The sequence below is a fragment of the Oncorhynchus mykiss genome, chromosome 26, assembly GCF_057628025.1.
Source record: "Oncorhynchus mykiss isolate SJ-2025 chromosome 26, ASM5762802v1, whole genome shotgun sequence".
NCBI lineage: Eukaryota > Metazoa > Chordata > Actinopteri > Salmoniformes > Salmonidae > Oncorhynchus > Oncorhynchus mykiss.
The window spans coordinates 26,014,267-26,029,347 of record NC_143047.1 but is presented as its reverse complement, the minus strand read 5'-3'; the positions used below and the strand labels follow the sequence as shown (position 1 = coordinate 26,029,347).

The 15,081-nt window shown below is 47.0% G+C and overlaps 1 protein-coding gene across 1 annotated transcript in view; it reads right to left on the bottom strand.

Moving 5' to 3' along the window:
- The window catches only part of LOC110506714 (thrombospondin type-1 domain-containing protein 4), a 42,696-nt gene extending 35,708 nt beyond the window's left edge, over positions 1-6,988 (bottom strand). Inside the window, exons 1-7 of the mRNA XM_036964153.2 lie at positions 6,687-6,988; positions 5,568-5,624; positions 5,283-5,352; positions 3,424-3,785; positions 1,825-2,890; positions 1,448-1,550; positions 280-416 (exon numbers count right to left, since the gene is read on the bottom strand). Coding sequence (XP_036820048.2) covers positions 280-416; positions 1,448-1,550; positions 1,825-2,890; positions 3,424-3,785; positions 5,283-5,352; positions 5,568-5,596 — 1,767 coding nt within the window. The 5' untranslated portion in view covers positions 5,597-5,624; positions 6,687-6,988. The remainder of the gene's footprint in view (positions 1-279; positions 417-1,447; positions 1,551-1,824; positions 2,891-3,423; positions 3,786-5,282; positions 5,353-5,567; positions 5,625-6,686) is intronic.
- Between the last annotated feature and the right edge of the window lie 8,093 nt (positions 6,989-15,081).

Sequence of the window (15,081 nt, the reverse complement as noted above, 5' to 3'; positions counted from 1 at the left end):
TGCTGCCCTCTGCTGGTTATATATAATTGATTAAATGTCTTTAATAAATTGTGCTGTCATCTTGCATTTGGATGCAGTTGATCTTGAGAACTCTTTTGGGGCCGTGTTTTCTCGTGTATGAAGGTTTGTGTGGAATGATGTCAACATTTCATCTCAATGAATTAAGCTTTTCTTTCCTCTGATTCCATCCATCCTGTCACTGTTCTGTTCTATTCTGAGTGGTTTGGCAGGAGTCCACAGGTCTGGCCAGGCCACTGGTAAATGAGTTAAGTGTCCTACCTGACACCTCCCCGCCACACAGATGGAAGTCTCGTTCTGGCCGCACGGCGTCCCATCAATGACCCTATCCGACTGACGCACGTAGAAGCGGAAACCGATCGCACGACAGTTGAGCTCACAACGCTGGTCCCCTGAAACTGTGACAGAGGAGACACAGAAATGAATGATTTGATATGATTTATGAGTACAAAACATTATCTCTCTCTGGTAGGGTGCCTGGCAGGGCTGTAAATGTACATTGTTCAATGTAGGTGGACAAGCTGGGTAGACTGCTGCATTAGAATTGTGATCTAGTGCAGTAATTGGTGAAGAGATGCAGAGTTGTTGTTTTCTTCCATTGAGCCATGCTGCCATCTAGCAACTGATGCGAGGAGTGGACTAAATACTGGCACGTCCTCACAATTATCCTGTGATTACAAGTGATGAGTAAATCAATGTCTGCAGTGTGCCTTCTACAGTAATGCTGTGTTGTGAAAGGTAATGCCAAGCAACAACGAGGGATTCAAGGAAAGCAAACCAAATTCTTAATAAATCCAAGGGATCAAGGGAAGTTAACAGGTTATTTGCTCCTCTCTGGTGATCCATTAGTGGTAATTAGAACCACAGATCTCTGGGTGGTGTCTCTTGTGTGGGAGGGAGGCAGATGCCCTCCAGGCCTGGAAACCATTGGGAGTTGGCAGGCAGTGGGGTGTATGTAACGTCAGGTTTGTAATCCACCTGCACTTGGACTTCACTCAGATGTTTTGTCCATTAGCTCATGAGGTTACAAGGACAGCTACTGCTAAAAGTGTTGTAATTGCATGTTCATGTGTTTGAGATAGGTATCAAGCAAACTTGACCTGTCCTCATCAACTAAAGTGAAGTTATTTGAGCTTTATTCTAGTCATACGTCTGCAGTAAATACCATTCACTCCAACAGAGAGAAGAAAAACATCAAATGTTAATCAGTATCCTAAAAGTAATTGTCTATCCTTGAGGTGTTTTGACTGTTGCTTGGATACTTAAGACACCTAGATCTCTAAACAGCTAAACAACATCTGGCAGCTCAGGACATTCATCAAAATGGCCAAGACAGGTGACATACTGTGGTGCTTACATCACCTCACACCTTGGGTAATATTGTCCAACACCAAGGCAATATGAAAAACATGACAAGACCCTCCCATACCTTCATTGAAAGGCTCCCACTCGTACAGTCGACCCATGAAGGGATAGCTGTTGTAGGAAGAACACTGCACCGCTCTGATGTGTCTGCTGGCTGGAGGACAGGCCTGGACAGACATATAGACAGATAGAGAGTGAATATGTGTCCCCCGGCCTACTAAGTCCAGAAATGGCCACCCCCAAGGTAAATTCCAGTCTTTACAATCGCAGCCTAGCATTGTCAACCATCACAACATCTCCACTATATCTGTCTTATCAGACCTCATCTTCCTTAATAACCTCCATGCTTTACCCTTCATGATTGATGTAGCTGTTTAGCTGTGGGTTACATTGAGGGATTCATTCATAAATGATCATAAGTGATGGCTGAACCGTTCTTACATTGTTGTTGCAAATCTTGTACTGGTTGTGCTCTCCCACACAGGAGGAGGTGGGCAGTGGGTTGTAGGGCCGTCCAAAGGGTTGCTGAGCTGCTGAGGCCTGGCTGGATGAGTGCTGCTGCTCCTGCCTAGGTTGGTGCCTCTGGCTGGGCTGGTAGAGTGAGGAGGACCAGGGTGGGTTAGAATTGGGCTGGGGGGCTGGGTTGGGGTTAGAGTCAGGGTTAGACCTGGGCTGGAGGGCTGGGTTGGGGTTAGAGTCAGGGTTAGACCTGGGCTGGGGGGCTGGGTTGGGGTTAGAGTTAGGGTTAGCCCTGGGCTGGGAGGCTGGATTAGGGTTAGACCTATGCTGGGGGGCTGGGTTAGGGTTAGGGTTAACCCTGGGCTGGAAGGCTGGATTCGGGTTAGCCCTGGACTGGGGGGCTGGATTGTGGTTAGAGTCAAAGTTAAACCTGGGCTGGGGGGCTGGGTTGGGGTTAGAGTTAGGGTTAGCCCTGGGCTGGGAGGCTTGATTAGGGTTAGACCTATGCTGTGGGGCTGGATTAGGGTTAGGGTTAACCCTGGGCTGGAAGGCTGGATTCGGGTTAGCCCTGGGCTGGGGGGCTGGTTTAGGGTTAGAGTTAGGGTTAGCCCTGGGATGGGGGGCTGGTTTGGGGTTAGAGTTAGGGTTAGCCCTGGGCTGGGAGGCTGGATTAGGGTTAGCCCTGGGAGGGGAGGCTGGGTTAGGGTTAGACTTGGGCTGGGAGGCTGGGTTAGGGTTAGAGTTAGAGTTATGGTTAGCCCTGGGAGGGGTGGCTGGGTAGGGGTTAGACCTGGGAAGGGAGGCTGGGAGCTGGTGATGGACTGGACTGGGGTTGTTGTAAGGCGGACGGTAGGGGTTAGGCCTGTGGCCTCCGTGCCTGGTGGCTGACGGGCTGGGGTCAGAGAGTGGGGAGCGTCTCTGTCTGTGGGAGAGACCAGTCCCTGTCTCTATCCCAGACCTCTGGCCTGTGTCTGTCTGGAGAGACACAACGTAAGGCATCCTCCCATAGCCATACTTCCCTGGAATGATGGGACTGCCACTGCCCCTCCTGAAAACACACACACACACACACACACACACACACACACATGGGTAAGGACAATTGTCCTAAATAACCTCCACTTACGGCACTTGTTTACATTCAAAATGTGTTGACTGGACTATCAAAGACTGTCAAACAAAATGTCAAAGATACACATCACAGGTGCAAATTACTTCTGAGAGGCGGATGGATATTACTATCAGCAAACAAGAGCCGAGCAGAGAGCGCTTTGTCTGGAGACTTGGATTCCTACGTCAACAACCCCCCATTACTCAACTGTCAGCTCTATTTATTTAAAAGCTTTTTAACTCGAGCTCACAGGAAGGAGGCCACAAACCCGCCAAGCACAAGCCGAGCCATTGACTCCATCCTTAAAAGAATAGTTTTACACTGGAGGGGAGTCCAATGGACCATGGGGTGAGCTGGAGCTCCACAGGGACACTTTTAGACTGGGCTGCTCAACATGCAGGGCATTAAACACAGGTCAGACTGAAAGACAGAGACAGGCCCCTGTCTGTATGGTGTGATAGAAACTGTACCTGCGTCCAGCATTGGCCTCTCTGTCTCTCTGCTGGTCCCTCAGCTCTCCTCGGCTGGCCAAGCTGGTGTTGCTGTTGGATGGTGGGGGTCTCCCAGGGTTGGTGCGGTGCAGTGGGACAGTGGGTCTTAGGGCAGACACTACATGGCCTGGGTTCTGGTTGGGGTGGTGGCCATCCGGCCTGGAGGGGTAAGCAACAGCACCCATGGAGGGGGTGTGGGAGGGTAGGCAGGGTCGGTTCTGTTCCTGAACCCCTACCCCACAGGAGCGGGAGCAGGAGGACCAAGGCCCCCAGGAGCCCCAGGAGCCTGGGGCCCCACCCTGCACTCCTCCAGCCTCCTGCTGCTCTGCCCTTTGAGGAACCTGCAGGAACATCCTGAGTTAAAGCCCTACTCCACCCACAGCATGGATAACATGAAACAGACACCACTTAAGAGCAGAGTAGAGAAGAAAAAGAATAACATCATTAATCATGAAAGACTTGAAGCCAATGAGACAATGACCTCATGTCATCAACAACGGTTTTCTCTCTCCCTCGCTGTGTATGCAATGAGCTTCTGTTCATGTCGGATAAAACCCAGATTTGTCTGATTAGAGGTTGTCTGTTACTCTCCCATCCCCTACTGACTACCTGCATATCCCTCTGTTGACTAGCCCTCTGTGTAAAGCTGCCAGAGACGTATTAGCGCCTTAGTGGCTATCACTGCACTCTCTGTCTCAGGACCCTACGCCAGCCAACCCTGCCCTACGCCAGCCAGCTTTGCCTGAGGAGCCGCAAAGAAGGAAATCCAGCTCTTTAAGAGCCACTTTGTCTACATTCATCCTGTCCTCTGTGAGCTTACACATGCACATGGTAAAGGCTCAGCCTCCCTTTGGCGTTGAGAAGACTGTAAGAGAATACCCAAACGGTAGGGATAGTAGGGAGAGTTGGCAGATAGCTATCCTTCTGTCAGTCACTGACATGGGGCTATTCAGAGATCACTCAGACCATGGCCTCCTCCTCGCTGCAGCCTTTGTAACTCTACTCCACTGTCATCTCCAGGGTCAGCCATGGGTCAAACAGCTGGACTCCTGGAAACGCAAAGGGCCAACAGAGACAAACTCTCTCCCAGAGAGGAATGCCCCATCCGACAGTTAGCCTGTCCATCAACACTCTCCACAAAGTACAGTTATAAATATTGGTCCATCATTCATTTGCGCGCTCTCTCTCTCTCTCTCTCTCTCTCTCTCTCTCTCTCTCCCTCTCTCTCTCTCTCTCTCTCTCTCTCTCTCCCTCTCCTCCCCCCCTTCCCAAGCCACTCTTCATTTCTCATAGCACTGAGGTTGAAGGGGATGTATTGCTGACTGCTGGCATGATCCTCTACATGTTCCCCAGTGTTGGACAACGTACTTTCACCGCTGCTCTCCTGATTTACACCCGGATCGGATTCCCCTGGGGGGGCATCCTTCCTCAATGACTGATTGCATGTTTAAATGGCCCGAGATAGACTAGTGTTGTATTTAATGGCTTTATGGTTGAACAATATCATCACGGCAGCAGACACTATAAACTTCCCCTGTACAGCTGAAAGGATATACATCCTCTGTGAACTGGAGGGTGTTAATTGGCTCCGGTTACGATCGGAAGACAAGACCATGCCTTCTTTGGCAGTTCAGATTCCGTGAGTCTGTGCCAACTGGCGTGAGATGATGATAAAGGCGAGTGAAAAATGGATTCTCAGGCTGCAAACACATGAGGGAGGTCTATCGTCCTGCGCTTGGGGATGTCAAACAGACCACACACATGTTAAAACTCCACCCAGCACAACCCCCTCCCTGCTCCCCTTCTCCCCTCTGCTGACCCCCAGCCACTCTACTGACCTTCCTGTGGCCTGTAGTGAGTTGGCAATCCAGGGGATTTGGCCTGAGCAGCAGCAGAAGCATGGAAACTCTGTGTGTGACAGATAGCATACTGAGCTATAATACATTTAACAGCTTTTTTACAGAGAAAAAGTATTATAATCTAAAATGGAGACAATTAAAACAAAATTATTAAATTGAGTCATGCATAGTGCATGATCAGCAGCTGCAGTGTGATACAACATGTTTAAGATGAGTCTGTTCAGTGTACACCAAAGTGATTGTAAGTGACAAGTGATATCTCACCTCAGAATCCAGATACAAAGTCCCCTCATATCTCCTAGATTTTGAGGGCTACAGTACCTAAAAAAATTGATATGTTGTATTTGCAGACATAATGACATTAATAACACAGCAATAAAGCAGTAATATCATATTTAATACAACACTTTCTCCTCAAGACCACATGCAGTGTCTGGTCTGCTCTTTAGTGTCTCAGTTTGTCTGAAGGTCCTGACCATAGACTCAGGGGAACATGGCTTCTGCCCACTTGACCATGTGTGTTGACCCTTGACCCTTACCCTGGTCCTAATGAGTGGCCACCCACTGAAATAGGACTCCATTTTCAGATGGCTGGAATGCAGTGACACTTTTATCACTGTGCTTGTAGTAAAAACTCATCATGATGTATCTCTCAAAATAAACCACACTTGGTATGATGAATGTGGGGGTTTAAAGATCCCAACTTAAACATAGACCTATCTGTTTTGTTTGTCTCACACTGGTGCAATTCCACTCCATGTGAGGTTTGGAAAGTTCCATTGTCATTAAATAAATAATATTCACAATATCTATTTACTTTATTTTCACAAAAGCCTAGAATTTAATTTATCCAAAAACATGTAGGCTATGCCTATTACTTCAAACGTCTTTAAAACGTATTATGAGGCTGGGCTATTACAAATATGATGTAGTTATGGTAAACAACATCACAATTGCAGGCATGTATATATCTGTGTTATCAACAAACAGGAAGCTGGCTGCATCCTGCGCAAAAAGATCGACATTCTGTCAAACCCGACAGGGACTGGACAGGAGGCTCTCGTCCAGGCTGAGGGGTTTTCATTTAAAGTGTGAGCGCGCAGTAGCGAGCCAAATTAAATTACACTTTCAAAATCTGAAATCCTTAGCGATTTAATAGAAACATAGCATGTAGGCTACCATTTGAATTTTCTTTGAAAGAAATTAGTCGACAAAACAAAAACACTATAAGCATAATTATGGATAAATTACTAAAATGTCAATAATTTAATCAATTGCATTATAATGTTTCCTTATGTATTATATGATTACGATTAGGCTATTATGAATATTATTAGGCCTATATTATTACACTTTCATAAAACGTAACTGGTCTGTTCCTACCTTGGATGACTGTGTTTGTGTTTGCTACCTTGTTGCTTTCTCCAGTGCAGTATTGCTGCTTCTCAATGGTAAATTGTGGCGCCAGTTATCCTCATAATCCAAGCTATCGACAGAGTTCAATCCAGGTGTAAAAAAGTTACTACAACCGAATCAGTTAATCCATTTTAAAACCGCTCCAAATATCCAAACGTTCTGTAAACGTGCTGGTCACTGGTCAACATGACATTATTCAGTTCATTTTCACTCTCTCTCTCTCTCTCTCTCTCACGCACGCTCTCTGTATCCCTGGCGTCCTGAAACACAATTCTACTCAGAGAGAGAATGAAAGTCATGGGAACGACAGAGAAGAAAACAGCTTGTTGCGCCCCCTGCTGCCTCTCTTACTCTCTCTACTGTATAAACTGAGTGTACAAAACACCCCGCATGGTGTGGGCATGGACTCTACAAGGTGTTGAAGGCTTTCCACAGGGATGCTGGCCCATGTTGACTCCAATGCTTCCCACAGTTGTGTCAAGTTGGCTGGATGTTCTTTGGGTGGTGGACCATTCTTGATACACACGAGAAACTGTTGAGCGTGAAAAACCCAGCAGCATTGCAGTTCTTGACACAAAGCATTGCGCCTGACACCTACTACCATACCCTGTTCAAAGGCACTTAAATATTGTGTCTTGCCCATTCACCCTCTGAATGGCACACATACATAACCCATGTCTCAATTGTCTCAAGGCTTAAAAATCCTTCTTTAACCTGTCTCCTCCCCTTCATCTACACTGATTAAAGTGGATTTAACAAGTGACCACCTGGATTCACCTGGTCAGTCTATGTCATGGAAATAGCAGGTGTCCTTAATGTTTTGTACACTAAGTGTATATATTTTTCAAAAAGTTTTATTAACTCAGAAATCTGTCCTAGTTCCTAAGGTTTGTCAGACTTTCATAATCATCTATAAGATATGTTCTCCTCCTCCGGTAGAGTCTCTGAGAGTCTTTCTCTCCTGGATGGCCACTACCATCCTCTCACTGCTGAAATATGGACTAAGACAATTCTTCATGACTACAAAGCCCAGAGTGTAGAGACCAGACGAGGTAAGGGTTATCACTGTCATTACTGCAAGTGCCATAGGCTTGACAACCACAATCAATTAATTGGTACACAGAATAATAAGCCAACACAAAGGTCAAAGTTATCCAACTGTCTGTCACGACTTCCGCCAAAGTCGGTCCCTCTCCTTGTTCGGGCGGTGTTCAGGGGGGGGTAATACGGAGAGAATTAGTCTCTTCCTAACTGACTCTCCTGCATTTCCCGTGGTGCTGGGCCTACCCTGGTTAGCTTGTCATAACCCAAATGTTTCTTGGCCACAGAGGGCTCTCACGGGGTGTTTGCGAGATTGCTCAGGTAGGTGTTTAGGGGTTTCCGTTGGTGCTACTACGGTGGAAAGTCCAGACCAGGTCTCCACCGTGCGCATTCCCACTGAATATGCCGATTTGGCTCTCGCCTTCTCCAAAAAGAAGGAGACTCAATTACCACTGTTACGCGGTTCTTCCTGGAAAGGAGAGGAGGACCAAAATGCAGCGTGGTTGAAATTCATGTTTGTTTTTAATAAGAAAACTACACATGAATAAACTACAAAAACAACAAACGTGTAAACCCGAAACAGTCCCGTGTGGAACAAACACTGACACAGGAGACAGGAACAATCACCCACAAAACACTCAAAGAATATGGCTGCCTAAATATGGTTCCCAATCAGTGACAACGATAAACACCTGCCTCTGATTGAGAACCGCTCCAGGCAACCATAGACTTTTCTAGACAACTCCACTAACCACAATCCCATAACCTACAAAAAAAACCTAGACAAAACCAACACATAATTCACCCATGTCACACCCTGGCCTGACCAAAATAATAAAGAAAACACAAAATACTAAGGCCAGGGCCTGACAACCACCTTGTCGACGGGGGCGATTGTGCGATAGATCTCCTGGTAGACGCTGCACTTCCACGGAGCCCCTCTCACAGGCGGAGACGGGGGCTTTGGAAACATACGTCTCCGAATCTCTGGAGCAGGGGTACATTCGGCCCTCCACTTCACCTGCCTCCTTGAGTTTCTTTTTTGTGAAGAAGAAGGATGGAGGTCTGCACCCGTGTATTGACTATCGAGGTATCAACCAAATCACTGTGAGGTACAGCTATCCGCTGCCTCTCATAGCCAGTGCGATAGAGTCAATTCACTGGGCTGTGCTTCTTCACAAAATTGGATCTCAGGAGCGCTTACAACCTGGTGCGTATCACGGAGGGGGACGAGTGGAAGACGGCATTTAGTACCATCTCAGGGCACTATGAGTACCTCGTCATGCCGTACGGGTTGATGAATGCTCCATCAGTCTTCCAGGCCTATGTAGATTAGATTTTCCGGGACCTGCATGGGCAGGGTGTATTCTGATATACTCCGCTGCACGAGCCGAGCATGTGTCCCTGGTGCGCAGGTGCTTGGTCGACTGTTGGAGAATGACCTGTACATCAAGCCTGAGAAATGTCTGTTTTTCCAACAGTCCGTCTCCTTTCCACGTCAGGGGTGGAGATGGAGAGTGACCGCATTTCAGCCATGCGTAATTGACCGACTCCCACCATGGTAAAGGAAGTGCAGCGGTTTCTAGGGTATTCCAACTACTATCGGAGGTTTATCCGGGGCTTTGGTCAGGTAGCAGCTCCCATTACCTCACTGCTGAAGGGGGGACCAGTACGTTTGCAGTGGTCGGCTGAGGCGGACAGGGCTTTTGGTCAGCTGAGGGCTCTGTTACCTCGGCTCCCGTGCTGGCTCATCCGGATCCCTCTTTGTCGTTCATAGTGGAGGTGGACGTGTCCAAGGCTGGGATAGGAGCCGTGCTCTCTCAGCGCTCGGGTACGCCACCAAAGCACCACCCCTGTGCCTTCTTTTTGAAGAAGCTCAGCCCAGGGGAGCGAAACTATGACGTGGGGGACCGGGTGTTGTTGGCTGTCGTCAAGGCTTTGAAGGCGTGAAGACATTGGATTGAGGGGGCTAAACACCCTTTTCTCTTCTGGACTGACCACCACAATCTGGAGTACATCCGGGCAGTGAGGAGACTGAATCCTCGTCAGGCAAGGTGGGCCATGTTTTTTACACGTTTTGGTTTCACCCTATCCTACAGACCAGGTTCCGAGAAGGCGAAGGCAGATGCACTGTCCCGGATGTATGACACAGAGGAGCGACCCATGGATCCCACTCCCATACTCCCGGCCTCTTGCCTGGTGGCACCGGTAGTGTGGGAGCTGGACGCGGACATTGAGCAGGCATTGCGTACAGAGCCCGCTCCCATTCAGTGTCCGGCTGGGCGTCTGTACGTTCCGTCTGCTGTCCACGACCGGCTGATCTATTGGACCCATACGTCACCCTCCTCTGGTCATCCTGGTATTGGTCGGGCGGTGCGCTGTCTTAGTGGGAAGTACTGGTGGCCCACTTTAGCTAAGGACATGAGGGTTTATGTTTCCTCCTGTTCGGTGTGCGCCCAGTGCAAGGCTCCTAGACACCTGCGCAGAGATAAGTTTACAACCCTTACCCGTTCCACAACGGCCGTGGTTGCACCTGTCGGTGGATTTCCTGACTGATATTCCTCCTTCACAGGGTAACACCACGATCCTGGTCGTTGTGGATCGTTTTTCTAAGTCCTGTTGTCTCCTCCCTTTGCCCGGTCTCCCTACGGCCCTACAGACTGCGGAGGCTCTGTTTACACACGTCTTCCGGCACTACGGGGTGCCTGAGGATATAGTGTCTGATCGGGGTCCCCAGTTCATGTCGAGGGTCTGGAGGGCGTTCATGGAACGTCTGGGGGTCTCGGTCAGCCTTACCTCAGGTTTTCACCCCGAGAGTAACGGGCAGGTGGAGAGAGATAACCAGGATGTGGGTAGGTTTCTGAGGTCTTACTGCCAGGCCAGGCCCGGCCCGGGGGAGTGGGCAGCGTTCATGCCCTGGGCAGAGATGGCCCAGAACTCGCTCCGCCACTCCTCCACTAACCTTTCTCCCTTCCAGTGTGTATTGGGGTAGCAGCCGGTTCTGGCTCCTTGGCATCAGAGTCAGACCGAGGCTCCTGCGGTGGACGACTGGTTCCGGCGCGCGGAGAAAACATGAGACGCCGCCCAGAAAGTTGCCGCAGGCCGTCACTGCAGTGAGGCCCCGTGTTCGCACCTGGCTCTCGACCCTAAACCTGCCCCTCCGCCTGCCCTGTCGGAAGCTGGGTCTGCGGTTTGTGGGGCCATTTAAAGTCCTGAGGAGAGTGAACAAGGTATGTTACAGATTACAGCTTCCCCCCAATTACCGCATTAACCCCTCATTCCATGTGTCTCTCTTCGGGCCGATGGTGGCTGGCCCACTCCAGGAGTCTGATGTGTGGGAGGTTCCTCCCCCCCCTCTGGAAATCGAGGGAGCCATACTGGATTCGAGACGTCGGGCGAGGGGCCTTTAGTACCTCGTGGACTGGGAGGGGTATGGTCCGGAGGAGAGATGCTGGGTTCCGGTGGAGGACGTGTTTGATCCTTCAATGCTGCGAGAGTTCTACCGTCTCAATCCGGATCGCCCTGCGCCTCGCCCTCCGGGTTGTCCCCGAGGTCGGTGTCGACGTCAGGGGGGTGGTACTGTCATGACTTCTGTCGAAGTCGGTCCCTCTCCTTGTTCGGGTGGTGTTCGGCGGTCGAAGTCACCGACCTTCTAGCCATCACTGATCCATTTTTCATGTTCCATTGGTTTTGTCTTGTCTTCCATCACACCTGGTTCCAATCCCATCAATTACATGTTGTGTATTTAACCCTCTGTTTCCCCTCATGTCCTTGTCGGTGATTGTTTGTTGTATGTATTGATGCTATTATTATTCTGGTGTGCGACGGGTTTTGTACCCACTTTCATTATTTTTGTATATGTTGGTTTTCAGAGTTTGTGAGCACTTATTAAACAAATCCGTTTATACCAAGTTCGTTCTCCTGCGCCGGACTTCCCTGCACCCTTTACACTGTCCCACTCAGTCATTTGCTGAAAGATCAAATACAATGTAAAGGGTCAGGGTGAAAAGACCAGGGAAAGTATGTTTAAAGATTCTGAGTAAAAAATTCTGAGTATTAATACAGTGCCTTGCAAAAGTATTCATCCCCTGTAACGGTTGTTGTTGGTGGAAGAAGGAGAGGACGAAGGTGGAGCGTGGTAAGTGTCCATTTTAATGAATAACAACTGAACACTGAATGACAAAAGAACAAGAGAAATAAATGAAAACCGAAACAGTCCCATATGGTGAAAACACTGGAACGGAAAATAATCACCCACAACTCAAAATGGGAAAACAGGCTACCTAAGCATGTCTCTCAATCAGAGACAACGATAGACAGCTGCCTCTGATTGAAAACCATACCAGGCCAAACACATAGAAAAAGAAAACCTAGACCTACAACATAGAATACCCGCCCACATCACACCCTGACCAAACTAAAAATAGAAACATACAAAGCAATCTACGGTCAGGGCGTGACATCCCCCTTGGCGTTTTTCCTATTTTGTAACATTACAACCTGTAATCTACATTTAATTTAATTTGGATTTCATGTAATGGACATACACAAAATAGTCCAAATTGGTGAAGTGAAATGAAAAAAAGAACTTCAAAAATATAGAAAACAGAAAGGTGGTGCATGCATATGTATTCACCAATTGACCAAATACTTATTTTCCACCATAATTTGCAAATAAATTCATTAAAAATCCTACAATGTGATTTTCTGGATTTTTTCCCCCTCATTTTGTCTGTCATAGTTGAAGTGTACCTATGATGAAAATTACAGGCCTCTCTCATCTTTTTAAGTGGGAGAACTTGCACAATTGGTGGCTGACTAAATACTTTTTTGCCCCACTGAATATACTGTGTTATATATGTGTCTCATCATGGCCGTTGTGTCCAAAGGTGCCGGCTATCATAATGGCTTTATTCAATGGTGGGACCATGTTGATGCTGGCTGTGAATTTGCCTTTAACCTCTATGTTTCCAAACCATGGTCACGGGTGACCGCACCCAATTATAGCAACTTAATGAACTACTGTTCCGGTTGACCCATTCAAACTATACAAGGAAACACTTTCAAAAGGAGAGCTGTTCTACCCTGTCATCGACAAAAATGTGAATCCCCTGCCATCAGACGTACAGCACAGTCAGCACTGTAACTAACAATAAACAATGTGCTAAGCTCATTCCAGAACCAGGGAAAAGTAATACTCTGTCCTATGAAGTGGAACTAAGAGGAATCCATGTGTCCAGATCATACATTATGAGGAGGTGGTGTCTCAGTGGGATGGCTTTACGAGCAGAAACAATAGAACACACTTAAAAAGCTAACTCCTCATCAGCAGCACCTCAGACTCTCAATCCGTCCTTTGCTTGAGAAGTAAAACATTTTTTCTATGGGATACTTCTGGTCCATTCACCCATACACACACACATTGCTATCTTAACTGGTATCAAAGTCTCTATTTGCTGAATGATACCTGTACACCACAGTACAGATACATATTTTGATATACATGAGTGAACTGATAGCAGAGGCTACTATCAGAGCCAACAGAGCTGGTTTGTTTACAGTATAACCAGTATTTAATCCTGTGAAATACATCCTGCATGACAAGTAAATAATACAACACAAGGTTACTGCCAGTTTCTGTCGTCACATACTCTATATGGAGAAGTATCTAGGCTTATAAACAAGCTATTACTGTGGAGACACTCTGATTTGAGGATAAATTTAATGAATAAAAAGTTAATCGTCTGTCATGATAGTCTATCGTTTTGATAACACCCCACACACTGTATGAATGTCACTTTCATTGGTTGTGCATGCCACCATAATGCATTTCCCTAATGTCTGAATGAGTTCACAAATTACGCATGAAGAGTAACCTTGACGAAGACCTTGAGACTCATCATATCACTCAGAGCTCATGCTCAGTGGGCTTATGCAGTCTAGATTCCCACAGACAACCTGGGTTCTATATGCATGTGACAATCATTCTTGAGGAGTCCAATATTTATTCACTAAAACATTTTTCTCTCTTACCTGAGGGCTTTTTCCTTTGCTCGTATCAAAGGATTTGGGTGGATTAAGGTGAAGATTCCTCATTGACAGCAACACCTACATGGCAATATACAGTATTAATTAATATGACGGATCCTATGCAGCTCTTTGATACTACAAACACCCTGGCTGTGTTTTGCTTGTCAACAGCAGAGCTCTCCTTGGCCTGCCTCCATTACAGTGTCGAAGGAGGAACCTTAGGCTGGGCATGATATAAGAGTGTGGGGGAGAATTCAGCTGGGAATACATTGCTTTGGAAGGAAGCTCTACATATGGTTTGATTTGATACCAGCATCTCTCAAAAATGTTCTCAAGAACGGAGTCTGCAGAAGTTCCCTTTTATGACCTTGTTTTGCTCACATCAAGGATTGTTGGTTCTCATGCACCAGTCCAACAGATATCAGAAGGACGTTTTCCAATGATGGATTCCAGTACCACATCTTTCAGTCAGTGTAAAAATAAGCTTCTAAATAAAGAGTATAGACCAATAAGGCTGGCTATTACTCAAAGAGTGGTATGTAAATGTCCGGCATGTTGGAGTTGATATTGAGTTGACCCCTCAGAGCCCTGGGTTTGGGAAGTGCTGCCATGCCAGCAGTTCTCATTTGCTTTCCAACAAAGGATGACTTATTACTCTCCCTCTCCTCTTATCTACTGTACCTCCCCACCAAGCACAGTGTGCTGTCACTTGTCATCAGGTTCTCTGAGGTTCTCCCTAAAGTCTGTTTGTGTGAATCTGACTCAGTTTCGTCTCTATAAACTGACAACTGTTTCAATACGATGTAGTTGCATGTTGTGTCAAAGTAAAACTTCCTGAAATGTGTAAAAACTTGTTGTATTTTGATTACTGTCATTATCACTCCAAATCACATGAAGTATTATGAAGAAATGAATGCACTGTTTATCTGTCAACAAAAGAAACACAGCACTGATGTTTTCTAGCTATCATCATTTAAAAATCTAAGTTTGCTCTAAGTGAGGCAGATATTGGCACTCATTCCACAGGTCAATGTTGTAAAGTGTCAGAAAAACACTAATGAGAGAAGACTAGATGGTGTCTGACAGCTCTAGTTATTAAAATAATTGTATTTCAAAGATTGTAACAGCCTCTAATCCCCAACAGGCCACTGTCATGAAGGAATGATTCCTGCAGGATATAAATAAGTGCATCGATGATGTCGTCTCCACAGTGACGTACGTACATACCCCAACCAGAAGCCATGGATTACAGGCAACATCCTCACTGAGCTAAAGGGTAGAGCTGCCGCTT